This window comes from Pleuronectes platessa, chromosome 16 (assembly GCF_947347685.1).
Source record: "Pleuronectes platessa chromosome 16, fPlePla1.1, whole genome shotgun sequence".
NCBI classification, from domain to species: Eukaryota; Metazoa; Chordata; class Actinopteri; order Pleuronectiformes; family Pleuronectidae; genus Pleuronectes; species Pleuronectes platessa.
Genome location: NC_070641.1, coordinates 14,247,368 through 14,264,047, shown reverse-complemented (window position 1 = coordinate 14,264,047; position 16,680 = coordinate 14,247,368). Strand labels below are relative to the sequence as shown.

The 16,680-nt window shown below is 44.8% G+C and overlaps 3 protein-coding genes across 5 annotated transcripts; 1 reads left to right on the top strand and 2 right to left on the bottom strand.

Annotated features, from left to right (window-relative positions):
* Positions 1-630: 630 nt before the first annotated feature.
* fn3krp (fructosamine 3 kinase related protein) lies at positions 631-2,675 on the bottom strand. 2 transcript variants are annotated; one of them, XM_053443318.1, is made up of 6 exons: positions 2,385-2,675; positions 2,064-2,215; positions 1,846-1,937; positions 1,645-1,727; positions 1,415-1,537; positions 631-1,321 (listed from the first exon to the last, which is right to left on the bottom strand). In XM_053443318.1, exons 1-6 carry the CDS (start codon positions 2,523-2,525, stop codon positions 983-985), a joined length of 930 nt encoding a protein of 309 aa, XP_053299293.1. In that variant the 5' UTR covers positions 2,526-2,675; the 3' UTR covers positions 631-982. The 2 variants fall into 2 exon arrangements, with proteins under 2 accessions (XP_053299293.1, XP_053299295.1); XM_053443320.1 differs by lacking the exon at positions 1,645-1,727 and having other exon boundaries at positions 1,850-1,937.
* A 125-nt stretch (positions 2,676-2,800) lies between these two features.
* On the top strand, positions 2,801-4,747 carry arl16 (ADP-ribosylation factor-like 16). The gene is made up of 5 exons (XM_053443762.1): positions 2,801-2,927; positions 3,498-3,552; positions 3,646-3,762; positions 3,861-3,976; positions 4,113-4,747. The coding sequence occupies exons 1-5, from the start codon at positions 2,806-2,808 to the stop codon at positions 4,276-4,278; spliced, it is 576 nt and encodes a 191-aa protein (XP_053299737.1). The 5' UTR covers positions 2,801-2,805; the 3' UTR covers positions 4,279-4,747.
* Positions 4,748-5,182: 435 nt separating this feature from the next.
* On the bottom strand, positions 5,183-15,780 carry epn3a (epsin 3a). 2 transcript variants are annotated; one of them, XM_053442806.1, is made up of 11 exons: positions 15,442-15,780; positions 12,836-13,599; positions 10,848-10,966; positions 10,080-10,157; positions 9,564-9,653; positions 8,480-8,563; positions 8,038-8,170; positions 7,683-7,847; positions 7,492-7,587; positions 7,177-7,404; positions 5,183-6,729 (listed from the first exon to the last, which is right to left on the bottom strand). In XM_053442806.1, exons 2-11 carry the CDS (start codon positions 13,431-13,433, stop codon positions 6,443-6,445), a joined length of 1,878 nt encoding a protein of 625 aa, XP_053298781.1. In that variant the 5' UTR covers positions 13,434-13,599; positions 15,442-15,780; the 3' UTR covers positions 5,183-6,442. The 2 variants fall into 2 exon arrangements, with proteins under 2 accessions (XP_053298781.1, XP_053298782.1); XM_053442807.1 differs by lacking the exon at positions 10,080-10,157.
* Between the last annotated feature and the right edge of the window lie 900 nt (positions 15,781-16,680).

The window sequence follows — 16,680 nt, the reverse complement described above, 5'->3', positions numbered from 1 at the left end:
GGATTCTTCCCCAAGCATTTTGACTTGCATGTATTTGAAAGGTGCTCTTCGTGAATAATAGTATCTTCCTTTGCAAATCGCTGGCTGAATCACATGACGAATAAATCAAACAAGAGCAGCAGAGGAACCCAGCAGCCAGCAGGGAGCAGCCTCAGGACATCACATGGAAACAAGCAGCAGCAGACTGCTTGGGAATTGAGCAGCAAAGATCCAGGGATTTGTTGTTGTTGTAGATTCATGCAGTAGTGAGGCCTCACCTGGTCTCTGCATGAAGTGGAAGTCAACCTGAGAAGCTAAACTTGAACGAGGACATCCATAGGGGGACAGAGGGACATCTCACCTTCAAAGTAAAAGTTCAGGAGGCTGGAGGTTTGATTTGACCAGTGGGCTTCTGTTTTTTTTTATTATTATTTAATTTTTTTATATATATATATATTTTTTTATTTCAATAGGGCCTCACTGTCTGTCAGTGCCTGTCAGTGCTCAGGCCCTAATTAATACAAAGTCAATAATGTAAGTCCGTGTTTACATTTTGTAAAGTTGACTTGATCATGGAGGCAGGGGTCAAAAGACTTTATGATGATGGAGGTCCTTCGGTTTGATAAAGTCAAGTAGACCACAAAAAAAACATTTGGATCATCTGAGGATTTATTGTTGGTTAAACAGTGAATACATTGCTACTAGCAACACTCTGTAGGTGTATGTAGTATATCAGCCTGTGACATCAACAGTCAGTCAAGAAGATAAATCATTTGGAGATAATTACGATTGTATCATTGTTAAATCATACAATACAATCATGGTTGGAGCAGTCAGGGCAGTTTTATACACACTAAAAAAGATATACTACAATGCTGAAATGTTATGTTTTAGTCTCTCTAACAATTATCCACACTTATTGGTCAAATTAGCCTCTGTCAATATATACATAATACTTGGCTTGTCTTTAAGACATGTGAAGCTTTCTACAAAGTGTGTGCAATTACTTCAGTAACTTCTTCATAATTCCTATTGTGGAGCCTCTGTAGCCACCACCAAAGTGGTTCCCGTGATTCAGATAGTGGTAGAGTTGGTAGAGCTGGTTTCTCTCTGCAAAGCCGGGTGCTTTAGGAATCTTTTCATGGTAAGCAGAGTAAAAAGATCTGTTGAAGCCACCAAACATTCCAGCGATACCCAGCTCAAACTCTGAATGTCCATAGAAGGAAGCAGGGTCAAAGATGACTGGGCCATCTGCACATTCTGACACGTTGCCTCCCCATAGATCTCCGTGGAGGAGAGCAGGGACCATCTCCAGATCTGTGAAAAACTGAGGGATCTTCAGCTGACAAAAACAGACAAAATATGTAAGTTGCACAGGTCAATTATCGATACAATCATAAGAGATGTGTAAAGTTTGTTTCTGATGATGGTGCACCTGTAGCTTGGCCCACAGCTCTCTGGCCTCCCTGTCTCCATAAGAATTCTCCACCATGTTAAGCTGGTGCTGCAGCCGCTGCTGGGAGAAAAATGTCACCCAGTCATCCTGCCACTCGTTTCTCTGGAGGGAGGAGAAAATCAAAAACAGAAGTGACTTAAAGACCACACACTCGTATATGTCAATACAGTCCAGTTTCACCTAGTATACAGATACAATATATGTGTTACCTGTGGTAGATATCCACAGCATGTAGGTACACTAAATCCAAATTTCCCAACAACAGCCACATCTGACTGCTCAGCTCCTTTTCCTGCGTATGATAGTATAAGTAAAATAGCCCTATTCATGTGAGTTTATATATCAATATAGTCACTAGGAACAAGAGGATAAAATATGTTTCTAACAAAGGTGACATTATGGTGAATTACCCACTGTCTGCTGCTCTTTTTCAAATTTTTCCATCAATCTCTTGTTGTGAAGATGCAGATCTGCCAGCTGCTCTCCAAGGTGCTTTGAGAACCTACACATTGAAGTTGTAGATGACAAAGAATCACATTCAAAACAGAAACAGGGTTAGATTACAGTCTGTACACGGTGGTAATGGCACCAATACAGCACTTAGCAGGTTTTAGGAGAGAGCTCTTACTTGTTCAGACCTCTCATGTCCAGATGCTCCATCACGAGCACACATCCCCCTGTGTCGAGCTCAATCACCTTCACAGGTTTGGGTACTTTGATAGTGTCTGTCTTTAAAAGGGCGTCCAAACTGGCCATCTCTCCATCAAACATCTGTTTAGCCTGAATAAAACACACAAAATGTTAATGATATTACCTATATTACCTGGAAGAACAAAGCTTATTCACTGAGGTGCTTTTCCACCCAGACTATAATAGTACAGAGGACGACACTGCCATTAAGAAGCATATGCACTATAGTAAATAGATATTAGAGAATGATGTTAAATACCTCGCTCTTGTGATTGATCTTCACAAACACTCTCCCGGTGTCTGTATCATAGCTCTGGCCCTCGCTGATACATCCACCTCCTGAGTGACCGGTAGACTTCAGCATGGTTGTCCCCAACTCCGTCTTTAGTTTAGCTTCCATGTTTATCTCCCCCACAAACAACTCAAGTGGAAATACAGCGATGCCAACAACAACAACAACAACCCAGATAAACTGAAGTGTCACAAGTTTCAGGTGGACGGAGGGGGCGTTTTCGATGTTTTTCTTCTTTCGCTTCCGCGTGTCTTTACGCCAACGTCACAGCGGCCAATCAGAAACTAGACCGGGATGGTCGACGTCTTCCTCGCCCAATCGCAGCGACGTACCGCGATTAGTTAAGCGTCGCCATGGTGCCACTTCCGCTTTGGACTAAATCGGCTACATGCTATCGTCGTCGCTGCTGTGCTCCTGCTGCTGGAGGAGAGAAATGACCCGGAACGACGCGTGTCTGCTTCTCGGAGCCACCGGCGTCGGGAAAACGCTGTTGATGAAACGTCTTGCAAATATCCTTTGTGCCCAGTCGAGTGTTTTGAACCGGAACTATGAAATAAGTGCTGTAAACTGCACGTGTTGTGTTTCTTCAGTGCAGCTACTTTAGCCTGATTAGCTGTTGTTGCTGGTCTAATGGAATTATTGATACACACACCAGCATTAAAATACCAGCTCGCTACGTATTGCGTGTATATTGAAGTGTTCACTCACACTCAGTTTATTAGGGACACGTAACGTTGCTGTAAATTACTACTGTACTGCATTATACTAAGAGGTGTGTCTGTTGTTTAGCCTACCCTCATTGTTTTGAATGGAGGGGACAAAATAATAGGAACACCCGTCAGCCCAATGCAGTGCAGATTTACCTCATACACTTCCAACTGAGAACACCCTCGCCACTGATATAAGTTGAGGCCCTTGTGTGATTTTGCATTAGTTTGAATACAGTGCCGTTAAAAAACAGCACCCCAGTGCAGCCTATACATTTTAAATGTTGTACGTTTGTTCCAATTGAAGCTAATAGTAGGTTGAACTCACAACACCGGCTCCCGTGGATTCTTTTTCTGAACCCGTATGTTTACAGTTTGGATCGCATGGATCAGGTGACCTGCAGACAACTCCTTCGACCCTGCCTACAGTAAGTGATCCTGATAATGTGGTGATACACAGTTTGCATGCTCCATTTTGACAGGATGGCCAATTCGATGTTAAGTGTCTGATCTGTTTGCAGGTGGGAACCAACCTGACAGACCTGACGCTGAAGAAGAGGAAGGTGACTGTGAGAGAGCTGGGAGGCTGCATGGGCCCCATATGGCCAAGTTACTTCAATGACTGCTCCTCTGTCATTGTATGTTAGCGTTCCTGCACCTCTTCGCAGCATTTGATTAATCAAATTAATAACGGGCTGTTGGATTTATTTCAGTGACTGTATCTGTTTTTTCACAGTTTATGGTGGACTCTGCGAACATTGCTCAGGTATCCTCCTCCTGTGTCCAGCTGCTGTCGGTACTCTCTGCTGAGCCTCTGCACAGTGCCTCTGTGCTGATTCTCTTCAACAAGAGGTAACTCTCTATATCCCTACATTCACTTGCACACATGCATAAGAGTCAGCTTCTTCAAGACAGCATGCGTATAATCTGATTATTATGGTGTTGTGTATTTCCTTATTTTTGTTTTGTTATGCCCCTTTTTTTCCAGGGACATGCCCTGCACCATGAGTCTTACAGAGATAAAGTCACTGTTTAGAATGGATGACATCATTGCATCTGCTCCTCAGCCAATCACAACACTGGAGCTCAGTGCCTGCTCTGGACAGGGACTTAAGGAGGTGCTCAGTTGGCTGGAGTCCACCACAGTCAAGTGATCGATCATGAGCTTGTTCCTTAAAAAGTGAAGCTGCTCTCTCAGGGCTCGGGAGTAATGGTTCCAAGCCTTTTGACAAGATATGCCAGTGATGTCGGTGGGCCAAGACTGTGGATGAGGATGTAATGATGTGTTTACTGGTGGATTCACTAAAAATGTGGCAAAACATATGACAAGAGCAACTGGACTGGTAGACTGCAGCGTATCACCTGTTTGCCTCTAGGACCCTGAGGCGTGCAGGTAAGATTGTGGCCGATCCTTCCCACCGAGGTAACAAACTCTTCGAGGTTCTTCCCTTCGGCGGGAGGCTGCGGGCCATCAGGACCAAAACCTCCCGCCACAAGACCAGCTTCTTCCCGGCTGCAGTTGGCCTTATCAACAAGGCCTGGGACCCCCACCTGACTTGGACTCTTATCCCGCCCCCACACCCCAAGTCTGTGTTACATTAACACACATAACAGTACATTGCACATTGCATATTGCACATCCACATTTCTCTCCTGTTTTGCATTTGACTTTTTATTGAACGTTTTATATCTTGTATATATTTTTGTTTTGTTTTATATAGTTATTATTGTTATTTTTATTTTTTCTTATGTGAAGTACTTATTGTGTTTTTATGTTTTATGTTCATTGTATGCACCTTTATACCAAAGAAAATTCCAGGTAGGTGTAAACCTACTTGGCAATAAATACTTTCTGATTTCTGATTCTGATTCTGGAAAACATTTCTGTTATCAAGATGAACTAAGAAGGCGGTTCCTTGGTGATATCATTGAATTATGGGATGGCTGTAAGGTTGGCCATTTTAAAATTTGTAGAGGCAGAGCAGAGATTTCAGGCACAACAAAGTTCCATGATGCATGGACAAGGGCAAAAATCAGAAGAGGCCAAAACTTAAGCAATACTTTCATTATACAGAACAACTTTATTGTTAGACCGACGTGTTTCAGCTTGTCGCTTTCATCCGGGTCATTTTAACGTTTTCTAAAATGAACACTAGTGTAGATCGGACCTGCTGCTATTAACACAGGTTACTGTTCCTTATTGAATGGCAGATAAACATTGAATTGCAAGGATTCATGACTGTGTGGTCATAGGCCTTGCGTCACATAACATCAGAGGAAAGTTCATGCAATGCTAGGTAAGAATTGATCTGTCTGAAATAAAGCAACCTCTTGTATTTCAGATTTTTTTTAAATGTTAAAGTGTGAAGAGCAGATGTTAAAAGAGTGATTACTGTCAAGGAACGCAGCAGAGTAGTAATGAGTTATTACCAGCAGGGGGCACAAGGAGCAAAGCTAATATTGAAACTGGAACTGGGTGTGTGCCTGTTTTGTGAGGATTTCATACAAAATGTATTGATATCAAGAGAAATGAGAAAATGCAATGCAATTAAAACCAACTAAGCAATCAAGCAGTGTTGTAATAATACCCTTATTATTTGATGAGACTTCAGAAGCAATGAATAAAAGTCATGATTCCAACATCTTCTAATGTTGCCCCGCTTATAGTTTACTCTGAAATATTTACAGTCCTCCTAAATTATTAATTTCATTCACTTAACCCCAACAATTCATTTCACGATTAGAATTTGATACACTCTGATCTTTTTCCATCAACCCTGGTCTGACAGAAGTACCACAGTTAATGATGCGATTACTGTTGATAATGATGCTGTTAATAATGCAGTAACATTTCAAGGGCTGGACATGGTCTTTTAAAATGTTCTCTTCGTGTTATTAGAAATACATTTTTCTAAGGAAACAGAGAACATGACAGCAGCAGTGGCAGGCTTAGCCAATCATATAAGCTGTAAAAGATTTGAATGGATGTGCAGAGACAATAAAAATTATATTTAACTGTGCTTTTGTGTAGGTTGGAATCAGTATACATTTTTCAATAGGTTATGGCCTAAAAGAGGTTTGAAACCACACTCATATTTATTATCTCTGTTATACCCTGTTACAGCATTTGTGATCCAACAGGAAGGGCTGTTATAGCAAAGGGCAGAACCAGTTGCATAAATCGAAGGGTGACTGTATTATACCACAATACAAGTCCTCGGGGCTACAGTTTGGTCTGCGGTTAGAGCGATATTTCGAGAGCGGAACCTAATCGGCAATCCCCTTTTTCCTAAAATTTCTCTCCAGTTGAATTGGTCCTCATAAGAAAGGGTTCTGACTGCTCTGTGCAGCCTGCGATCCCTGAGCGCTGGTGGAAGAGAAGGGAAGCAAGGGCTCAGGGAGGTTCCCCGGCAGGTCCAGCCCGGGCCGCGTGGGGTGAGTGAGTGATGAAGGGAGGCTGGCAGGCTGGTGGCTCATGGGCAGAGGCAAGGAGGCACTGTACGGAAGGGAACTGTGAGGAGCCGAAGAGGGGGGGCCCATTTGATTCAGAGTTACTTTGGGCTGCTCGGTTTGGAATGGATTGTTTGCTGAAGCTGCACTCAGGCCTGGACAGAAACAAATGAAACAGAGTGTTCATTTATTACATTGTTATTCAAAATAGATTTCTGGCACTTTGCTTTTAGCCCACTTGATGTTTTAGTGAGTGAATCTTGCATGACGCTACAATTGCAAGTTGAGAGGATCACGTGAATTTGAAATTCTCTCCATTAAAATGTTTCTTTTCAGCCATACTCCCAAGGTTTAAGTTTTAAAAAGTTGATATTTGCAACTGAATAACCATTAAAATCTCAGAATTATTCTTATTTCCAAACAGAAATACAGTGCCTAGATAGAAGCTAGGAATTAATCTGTACAAGTATGACATCCCCCTACACATGATTGGCAGTATTATACATATCATTTGCATTTAATGAGCCAGATTATGGCAAAAAAAATCTTTCCTCGTCTCTCCCTGTTGAAACAAAAGAAGCATCTCGACTACAAATAATTACCTGATAAAAAGGGGTTCTTGGCTTGGGGATTTACTGGAATCAAGGCGTCCAGGTTCACCAAGGATGCTGCTGTGGGGTCCAGGAAGGACTCAGGTGTCCGGCATATGCGAGGGCTGGGGGCGCCCAGGCTTTCCCCGAGACACGACAGGTCATAGAGCTCAGGACTCTCCCCTCGGCCGTTGACATTCATCAGACCCCCATCCATGGCCTCATCAAACAGATCCCCATCTATCGACAGAAAAAAGAAAGAGCTCTGAGAGAAGTGGGACACCCAGAACCACAGTGAGAGAATGAGTAAGAGGAAGCTTTGTTTACCTGAGGGGCTCCCAGCTCGGGGAAAACCTTCCCTGGCGGCTCCTACAAGTGCCGTTCCATCTAATCGGGCCGAAAATGGATCAACCCTTAAGGACGCTATAAACGTAAGGAAAGGCATTTTATTTTAGTCATTATGTTATATATAATTTCACATATCTCCTATATGTGTTGCATGCACATTATAGACGCACCTGTGTTTGCAGGGGAGGCCCATGCAGGGCCTGTGGCGGATAGGTCAGAGACGTTTGGCGGGCCATCCCAGGGGTCAGTGTGGGGCTCCCATGGTGGGGGAGGGCTGCTGGATTGTGATGGTAGCATCCACGGAGAAGCTCCTCTCGAGGTGCTAGGCCTGCCTTCTTTAGCAACAGAGAAGAAAAATATTAAGTTTATTATGACATGAACATTAAGTGCTTGGGACATTTTCTGGCACTAAACTGTGCTGTAAATATACTCGTATGAAGACTGACGCCTGAACTTCGTCAGGCTACAAATAAATATTTAATGACCATGATTTACTACTTGTTATTTTGTGAACTAAAGTCTCACCCGGCGAGTCCCAGGGATCCATGCCCGCCGGCCGGGCTGTTGCTGCCTGCTGTGCGGCACTGGTCCAGCGATGGTCAGCAGAAGGCGGATCACAAGGCACCGCGAAAACATCTACTAGGTCCATGAAGGCGGTCTGTCCCCACCAACAACGAAAATAACCTTTTCATTATATTGCTTCAGCACTCACTTATAATTCTGGAGCCCTTAATGACTTATTTACAACTTTAATAAGCCAACAGATTTGACACTTTTACAGCAAGTTACTTCGAGGGTCAAGCTAATAAACAAAATCAGAGCCAATAACTCTGCCCATAATCATCCTCATCATAAAGCACCACAGTGGTTTTTGTTGTGACCCTCGAGCGGGAAATCCCTTGTTCTCAAATGTATGGTTGCATTTCATCACCCCCATTGAGATATTCCATACCCCAATATTTCATACCCCGCCTTTGGACTCCATCTGGCGCTTGCTCTCCTCCAAAGCTTTCTGGAACATCGACTCGTCTCCTTGGCGACTGAGTTGTTCCTGTCAACAGATACAGTCACATGGTTGCCATTGGGGACGGCTACAAGCAAAATTCACATATTGTCCCATCATATTCATGAGTCAGTGGCAGCACACAAGCACCAAAGCCAGCTTGTTTCTTCTTTTTTTCCTAGGCCGCAAATGACCCAGGGGTAGACGTGTGCAATGGGCACAAACTAGAAAATTCTCTGGTCAAAGAGAGGAGAGCATCGCTGTGCTCTCTAACAGTGCGGCTCTATTGTGCTGCGGTGTACTGACACAGACAGGGAGAGAAAACAGCGGAGCGGCCCAACAAGGGAGTGAGACGGGACGAGAGAGAGAGAGAGAGGTGGGGTACAATGGTTGTCCAGTATAATAGAACAGACTGATAGGTATGCAACTGAAACAAAAGGCACAGCAAAGGATCCCGGTTTGGAAATAAGTTAAAGATTTATATGGAAAAGATCAGAAAAGGCAAACATGAGGAAACATGTAGAACATATAAGAAACACTCAAAGATCATTGTGGGTGAGGTGGGAACACCCTACTTATTCATAGCAATGATGTCATGGTGACTAACATTTGAGATGAGGCAATTCAAGTGATTCAAACCCAATTTTTCAAATGGTATCCGAATGTCCTTAATCCAGAAATCACCTGGGACTCATCCTTAAACTGAGCTGTGTGTTTATCTGCAGTTGTAATTTGACAAAGTCACCAGTGAATTATCTAATCGGTTAAGTTTGCAAATTAGTTTTACGGCACATCGACAATTTCCAAGTTTAAATCTTCATTGGAGCACCTCTTTTACCTCCTGAATCCTTCTAGACATTTGACTACCGTAAACTTGAGCTCACTCTGACATTTTCCGGACACTTTACTTGGGGACTGGCGGAAAAATGTCCGGAGCAACTGACTCAGACATTTTTAATTTTACATATAGTACCTATATGCAGGGTTGTGCATGTCTGAAAGCAGGTTCTGTAGCATACAAGGCAGTTGCTCCCCATGCAACCCTTACCTGCTGGTGCTCCTCCTTGCTTAGGCTCAGGGCCAACTGCAGCTGGGTGTCCTCATCCATATCCACGTTGGCAGGTGCAGATTGGACAGGCTGTGCGGGTGGGAGAGAGAATATGGTCAACAATAATGGAATCCATTCTTGGACACCCTCATAGTGAATTGCATGCAGTTGTACAGGTGTCCCATGTTTAGTTAAGGGGTCAGACCCCGTTTTTCCATCCTTGCCACCACACCAGAATAGGTCAGACTGGCTGAGATGGGGATCTCCTACTACTGGACTGAGAGGAGAGATATTGGGGTTAGTGGAACAGAAGGATGAAGCCAGAGTTGATTAGTCTCCGTCCTTTGGCTGTTTAAAAGGGAATGCGGAAGGCCATGAGTCAAATTTAGAATGGAGACAAAGTGAGTAGCACATGCAGTTGTTTCCCAGAAGGACAAAACTCAATGGTTTTAGTGTACAGAGCAACAGGACATGATGCAGAGGAAGGATCATCCCTTTGACCAAGTGAACTTATACCTTCTTTGACTCCTCCTTGCTGAGACTCATAGCGATCTGGAGCTGGGTCTGTTCATCAATGTCCACAGGGGGAGCGGGCTAGGGTCAAGCAGGGAGGTTTAGGGGGAAGACGAATCAAAGGGAAAGGTCAAATCATGCTCAACTTTGTTGAAGTGATTCAATTTAGAAATTTGTAAGTGAACACAACGATTGGAGGTGATTCAAAAGAGAGGAATACAACAGAGATCTATTATATGATCAATTACATACTCCAAATCACAGCTAATTTCTTGAAGTGGACAGCTTTACCCATTATAATATACTATATTTCCATAGTAGCCAAGAGAAGTCAGAGGGCGTAGGCTGCCCTTGCCACGGTGACCGAGGCGAAGTGTGGCTGTGTGCCTAGGAGTGGATCAATGCACACATCCTGCCTGGCTTCTCACTATTTCACTCACAGTGTCCTCAGTCTTCAGCTGTGCTCATGCTGATGGGTCAAAGTGCCATTAATGACCACATCAGAGACAGGGCTGATGATATCACTTTCTGTAAAAGGCTCTGGGAAATGGCGGCCGGGCTGAGGCCGTGGGAGTGCTTCACCACCGTGTCCAGGCATGTGTGTGTAGTGTGTGTGGGAGTGTGTGGGGGCTCTCAACTGTTTTACATCAGAATTACAACGTTATATGTCGGCAGCAGGGCAGTTAAGAAGCCTCTTTCTGTCGGGCTCGTGCTGAAAGGACAAGAGGTCTGTGTGTGAGTGTGTGTGTGTGTTATCCCATTTAGAGCTACCTTTTCACATTCTTCTCGGCTCATAGCCAAGGCCAGCTTCAGCTGCAGCTCCTCTTCTCCACTGGTCACAGGCCGAGCTTGCTCCATTTCTGGAGCAAGTTGAGGAGAGGAAGAGGAAGCTACAGAGACAGAGGAAGAGCAAAGAAAGAAACACTTTAGGCTGATTTTTAATGTCAAAAAAAGTCCGGCACTGTTGTTGAATGTTGTTGTTTTTTCCATTGCCCGTTGTTAAGGGCCTTTGCTGGCATTGCTTGCCACGGTCTGCCTCACTCTGCCTGCACTGAGAACAATGGGGTGCCTGTGTGGAGCGTTAGGGTGGTAAAGGGGGAGAGGAATGGATGGGCTGGAGTGGGGCCCACCTTATTACCCCGTATCCTCTGTGTAGGATCCAGGATTCGGGTCCAGATTTGGGCAGGGGGTGGGTGCTGGCTTGGCCCGTCTGCCAGGCTGTGGGTCTGTGGGTCATGGGGCTAAAACAGTGCAGCAGGCCACACATTTGCAAAGACCGGTCTCAGAAACTCATCATTTCCACTTTGCTGCCCTCAATATCCCCGGTCTGAGCCGGAAAGCTCGCTATCAATTAGCTGCTGCCAACCTCCTGACCCACATCCATGCCATCCAACAGCACCAACACTTCAACCATGCACCGGTGTCCAGGGATCTCCAACAGACAACCACTGTTCTCTTAGAAACCCCCGCGAGCCGAATGAGGAGCTGTGGTCGACAAACTGCATTAACTCAGGCCAAAGACAAACACACACGTGTGGAAACCAACTCGCCCTTCAAGTATTGAAACACCTGCAGTATAACTCCCACATATTTATGCTTTGTTATCTGGGACCAAAGCAATTTTATTTGGATAGAGACCAAGTGATTAGCTACTATCGCTGGTGGGTGAAATTGTTAGGATTAACCAGTACTAAAGCCAGACTCCCTCTGACAGACTGTGGCATTGAAACATAGCTTTTTGTTGTGTTATCAGATGCACACATTGTTCTGTGTATTACAAGCCACGTTTCTATTTGATCACGGCTTTAAGAGAGCTTGGAGTCTGTACAGGTCAACATGTTTCCAGCAAAAAAAGGAAAATGCATGAAAGGGAAATGAATCTTAGATTTTTTGAGGGATTGGTGGTCGTAAAACAGTCAGATAGCATCTGTGGGGATAACTTGGTTTACAACATGAGACAGACCACAGACATCAAAGTATGAAAGAATAACTGTTGCCTTCAGGAAACCGCATCTTCTAAGGAACTGCTTTCACCACTTGGAAAACACAACTGTCAAAATATCTGTTACGCCCCACACACGCACCACATTTACAAACACCTGTATACTGCTTGATGTTTATTATCATCAGTGTATTTTTAAGTTGGAACCATATATTGTAATTATAAAGTGACTCCGGCACCCTAAACCCAGACACACTCCCAAAGAGATCACTTATATTACCGTCACCTAACCATGACCATAAGAGTGGCAGAGCAAATAGCATCACATTCACTGCAAGACTGAAACTAGTACAAAACAGGGGCCTCCTCTCTTTTGTAAATCCAGTTTAGCTGACGTGACTCTAAAGGGGAGAATGGGAGGAATGCAGTTTTCCCAGTGACAGTAAAAAGCTAAACTCATTCAACTTCACAAGGGATTTGATATTAATAGTTAAAGGCTTCAACTGTCGGTATTAAAATTGGCATCAACATCAGTGAGAAATCACATGACCGATGTACAATAACTGGACAGATAGGAAATTTGCATTTAATGATAGAGTTGAGGCGACCAATAAACTGATTAATTCTTGTCTTCATCATTCCTAAAAGTTAATCTTATAGTTTATCTTATTATCACGTGACCAAATAACCTCATGGCCTGTAATACGTGAATTCCTGAATAATCACCGGTCACATGCCACGGGAAGAATTCTAGGTAGCTGTGAGCTTAGAGTAATGTGCTTGTGTCATGATGCAGTGAGACGTCTCTACTACTCACAGTTAAAGGATGATGGTGAGCCCCTGCACCTCTGGAACTCATCCCCTTGGACCACCGACGAGCCACCCTGGCTACTGCGGTGTCCTGGGTATGGAGGCGGGTATGATCCAGAACCTAAACTGCTGGTGCCCCCTGCTATGCGTGTCTTGGTTTTCAGTGCCTGGCTTCTTTCCTTTTTCAGCTTCTCCTCGTCCCTCAGCAGGGCCACCAGCTGCTTGGCCTTCTCCCGGACGTTGATGCCCTGGTCGCGTCCGTCCCGATCAATGTACTGGAAGTCTCTCAGAGTGTGGATGGTGTAAATGTTCTCGCGGCACTCCACGGACACTCGCTCCGAGCCGGTTTTAATCAGGTAGTCCAGCAGGGTCAGTGCCTTGTAAACATGGCGCCAGTTTTTACCGTGGTCGTTTAGCCGCCTCCAGATCATGCCCATGACCTCAGTGAAGGCAACAACGTTGAAGGTCAGGTTTGCAATTTCAGACATGAGCGAGCTGGGGGGACCCCAGTGGTCGTTTGAGGTGGCCTCTCGAACCTTGATCTCGGCCTCCGTGTAGTTGTTGACCATGTTTTTCATCTGCCGGCGGAGCGACGAGGTCTGCATGGTGGCGGTGGTGTGTTGTTTGTTTTTTATCACAGGTAGAAAAAGTCAAAAAAAGTCTGACAGCAGGCCAACCTGCTGTGTCACCTCAGGCAAGGTTACAGACTAGGTCAATGCAGTGAAGTCTTCCTCCCCCTTGGCAACTTCAGAGACGTCCACCAGAGGGTTCCTGCTGGACAGGAGTGCACAAATTAGACATCCAGAAAGATTTGAAGCTGCACTGGTTTTATTATTCTTATGTAAAACATTAGTGGAGGGAAATTTTCAGCTAATAATAATCACAAGAGCTCAACTCTCACTTCTTCCTTTTACTATAATTGTGTTTGGGAAGAAAAGAGGAACAACCTAGCGCCTCCAAGCGATGTGAAACACAACACCTGAGTTCGTTTTTTTCCGTGACACAACTTGAAGAGATCTGTGTGAGCACACACATTGTTCCCTGAATAAGCAATGACCCGCCCCTCAGCTATTTGTACAATCAATTTCACAAACTAATACTTCTTACCTGAAGACAAATTTTACTTTCAGAGCCTGCATGTAAAGAATTTTCTGTGTGTCTTACCTCAGAGTGTTATCAGAGATGGGAGGGGCCTTTCTGACCTGATTACATCACTATCAACAGCACTGGAGCTCGAAAAGCATTTGAAGAATCACAAAACGCGAAGAAAACAGCCGAACCTCTACAGACACACACACGGTGGTCCACGAGACTCACCATCACTTTGGTGTTTTTTCATTCGACTTCAATAATCTAAGATAATTACTGTACATGTGACCGTCGAGCACAACTCGTTTTGCCTGAGACATTGAACTTTGTCCTGTGTAGTCAGGGAAGTGACTCAGTTCAATCAACAACTTTTCACTCCCACCTCTGTGAGATTGTTGAACTTAAAGGACTTGTAATAGTTAAATTATTAAGGAAAAAAATATGCCTATTGATCCCTCGAGTCAGTGAAATGTTGAATTCTGTAAAATGTCTCTATAATGACATATATATTCCTCAGGGCTATGGTTGTACTATAAATAAGTAAAAAGGTAACTGCTGTATGTTAGCCTTGGAGAAATCGAACCCACTATGATTGAGAGAGCTTCCTGTACTGTGACAGGGGCCATGAATAGATTACCAAGTGCTGGCGAGGGTCTAAATGTCCGTGGCTCAGCTGACCACGGACCCAGATCACCATTCAGCCCCATTATCTCCTGCCACGTTTTCCTGACTCCTGACTGGGATGGATGTTACTCAGCTGGAGGTGGTGGGAGGAAGGAAGACAGAAATGCCTGTCTGTGAATAAATGTTGGTAGAGGAGGTGGGGGTCATTGACAGGGAGGGCAGGGGAGCTGGAACAGGAGGATCAGAGAGTTTGGGTGGAAATTAAATTCTGCCTCTGGACAGATTTCTGATCGATGTGGATTTCATCACTGTGGCACTCGTGATAAAGATAGTTAAAAATTGGGTGGAAAATAATAATCACACAAGTCTGACAGATTGTGAGGCATGGATACTCACTGGATCTGTCCTGAGCATGTAAGCACTTCTCTTACAGTTGTGACCTTGACATGGAGATACGTTTCATGAAATATACTTTTCACTCTTCCTTTAATTTGAAACAATATGTTCTTACTTGTGCGTGAAATATTACCACGCGAGAAAGGTTAATTCCCCCCCTTAACACTTTATCTGTGTCGACAGGAAGCGAAGTGAAAGCTGCTCCCAGATCAGGCCTACGTGCTGGGCCAGGTACGTTCACATGTGCCGTACAGATGTTTCCCGAGAAACCATAAGTCCCGACTCAACCTACATTTCTCTGGCACGTCCTCGTTGTGCCATGGTGGCACGGCTCGGCCCATTACCGTGCACGCTGCGTCAAATGGGATGATCGGGTGGGGGGGGGAGCGTGTGCGTGTAGCCGTGACTCAGCTACCTTTCTGAGTTGTTAAAGTTGAAACCTCGACAACAACAAAAAACAAAAACGACGGCCCGGTTCCCTGCCTCCACTTCCCCGTCTCTTACCTTCATGTCACTGCGCGTCAGCGGGATCCCGACTCGGGGAGGCTTCGGGTGGAAGAGGAGCCGCCTCTCGACATGTCCCGGAGCTTTTCGGACAGAGCGGAGACGAACTAGACGCCTGGAGTCCGGGAGAAAGAGAGAGAGGGAAATAAAACCATCCGTGGAGAACCGTATGTTCTCCGAGTGAGTCCTAAAAACTAAAAAAGAATCGAGTCGCTGCCCTGGTTTGTTATCAAACTAAAGTTGTGTGTGCATATCCAGGCGCTGGGGCTTGCAGATGGCACAGCCCCCCGCCCCTGAAAGTCTCTCAAACACACACACACAAATACACACTGAAAATGGATGGAGAGGGAGGGAGGGAGGGAGGGACGACGGCCTGCTCGGTGCATGCAGAGTCAGACTTAACTCTTTCACTTCCTGGTGGGAAAAGCGTGTGTGCCAAGTGGGAGCAGGTGATCAAAGGATTACTGGAACACAACAGCCAACACAGTAACATGACGCACCATGGAGGTGGATGCAAAGACACTGGCTGTCCGGAACACAAACCTGCCAATGCACCAAAGAGCAACTGGGACAATTTATTACATTTAAAGCAAATCACACTGAGAAAATCCCTTTAGGTGTTATAATATCTAAATATTACAGGAATTACACACAAGTGCAAGTTTTGTACTGGGAAGTAAAAATAAATAGCAAAAAAAATTGTTGACGCGACACTATTTCCTATAAAGGCTATGCTGCTCTAGAGTTATCCCAGAGGGGTTCCACAAAGAGCCACATTTCCTCCTCAACAGCATCCTCGTTGCATCTCTGCTCTTTACTTATTCATCAGCACTAATGGCTTGTTGTCTGAAGTCATATCCGTATGCATTTACACGCGGCCTGCGTCGCCCCTCAATCACACTGGCTCCCATTCAGGGCTGCTTCTTTATATACATGTCGATGAGCCGGTGCTTGTGTCCAAGGTAACCTCCAGTCTCGTGTTTGCAAAGCAGACCGAGGGGTCATATCATATCTGAAATGTGGAGGGAATAATGATTAGCCAGCTGAGGGAGTAGCAGCAGGAGAGACGAGTGGCTCAGTCTACTCAGCAGGATATACAGGAAATACCAGCTCCACCTTGAGAGAACAAAGGCAGAGACTCTAGGAGACGACAGAAGGGTAAAGTGTACGGAAATCAAAAGTTCCCAAAGCAGAAGTGAAACTGGGTCTCAGGGGATTTCTATGTGTCTGATAAAAGGT

Excerpts from the sequence above, each read along its gene's own strand:
- epn3a (XM_053442806.1), bottom strand. The coding sequence starts at position 13,433 with ATGCAGACCTCGTCGCTCCGCCGGCAGATGAAAAACATGGTCAACAAC. Across the intron at positions 7,848-8,037 it reads GGATCCCTGGGACTCGCCGG|AAGGCAGGCCTAGCACCTCG; the intron begins GTGAGACTTTAG and ends CTGTTGCTAAAG. Across the intron at positions 7,405-7,491 it reads CCGAGCTGGGAGCCCCTCAG|ATGGGGATCTGTTTGATGAG; the intron begins GTAAACAAAGCT and ends TTCTGTCGATAG.
- arl16 (XM_053443762.1), top strand. The coding sequence starts at position 2,806 with ATGCTATCGTCGTCGCTGCTGTGCTCCTGCTGCTGGAGGAGAGAAATG. Across the intron at positions 2,928-3,497 it reads TTGATGAAACGTCTTGCAAA|GTTTGGATCGCATGGATCAG; the intron begins TATCCTTTGTGC and ends CGTATGTTTACA. Across the intron at positions 3,553-3,645 it reads CTCCTTCGACCCTGCCTACA|GTGGGAACCAACCTGACAGA; the intron begins GTAAGTGATCCT and ends ATCTGTTTGCAG.
- fn3krp (XM_053443318.1), bottom strand. The coding sequence starts at position 2,525 with ATGGAAGCTAAACTAAAGACGGAGTTGGGGACAACCATGCTGAAGTCT. Across the intron at positions 1,938-2,063 it reads GACATGAGAGGTCTGAACAA|GTTCTCAAAGCACCTTGGAG; the intron begins GTAAGAGCTCTC and ends TTCAATGTGTAG. Across the intron at positions 1,538-1,644 it reads GCTGTGGATATCTACCACAG|AGAAACGAGTGGCAGGATGA; the intron begins GTAACACATATA and ends TCCTCCCTCCAG.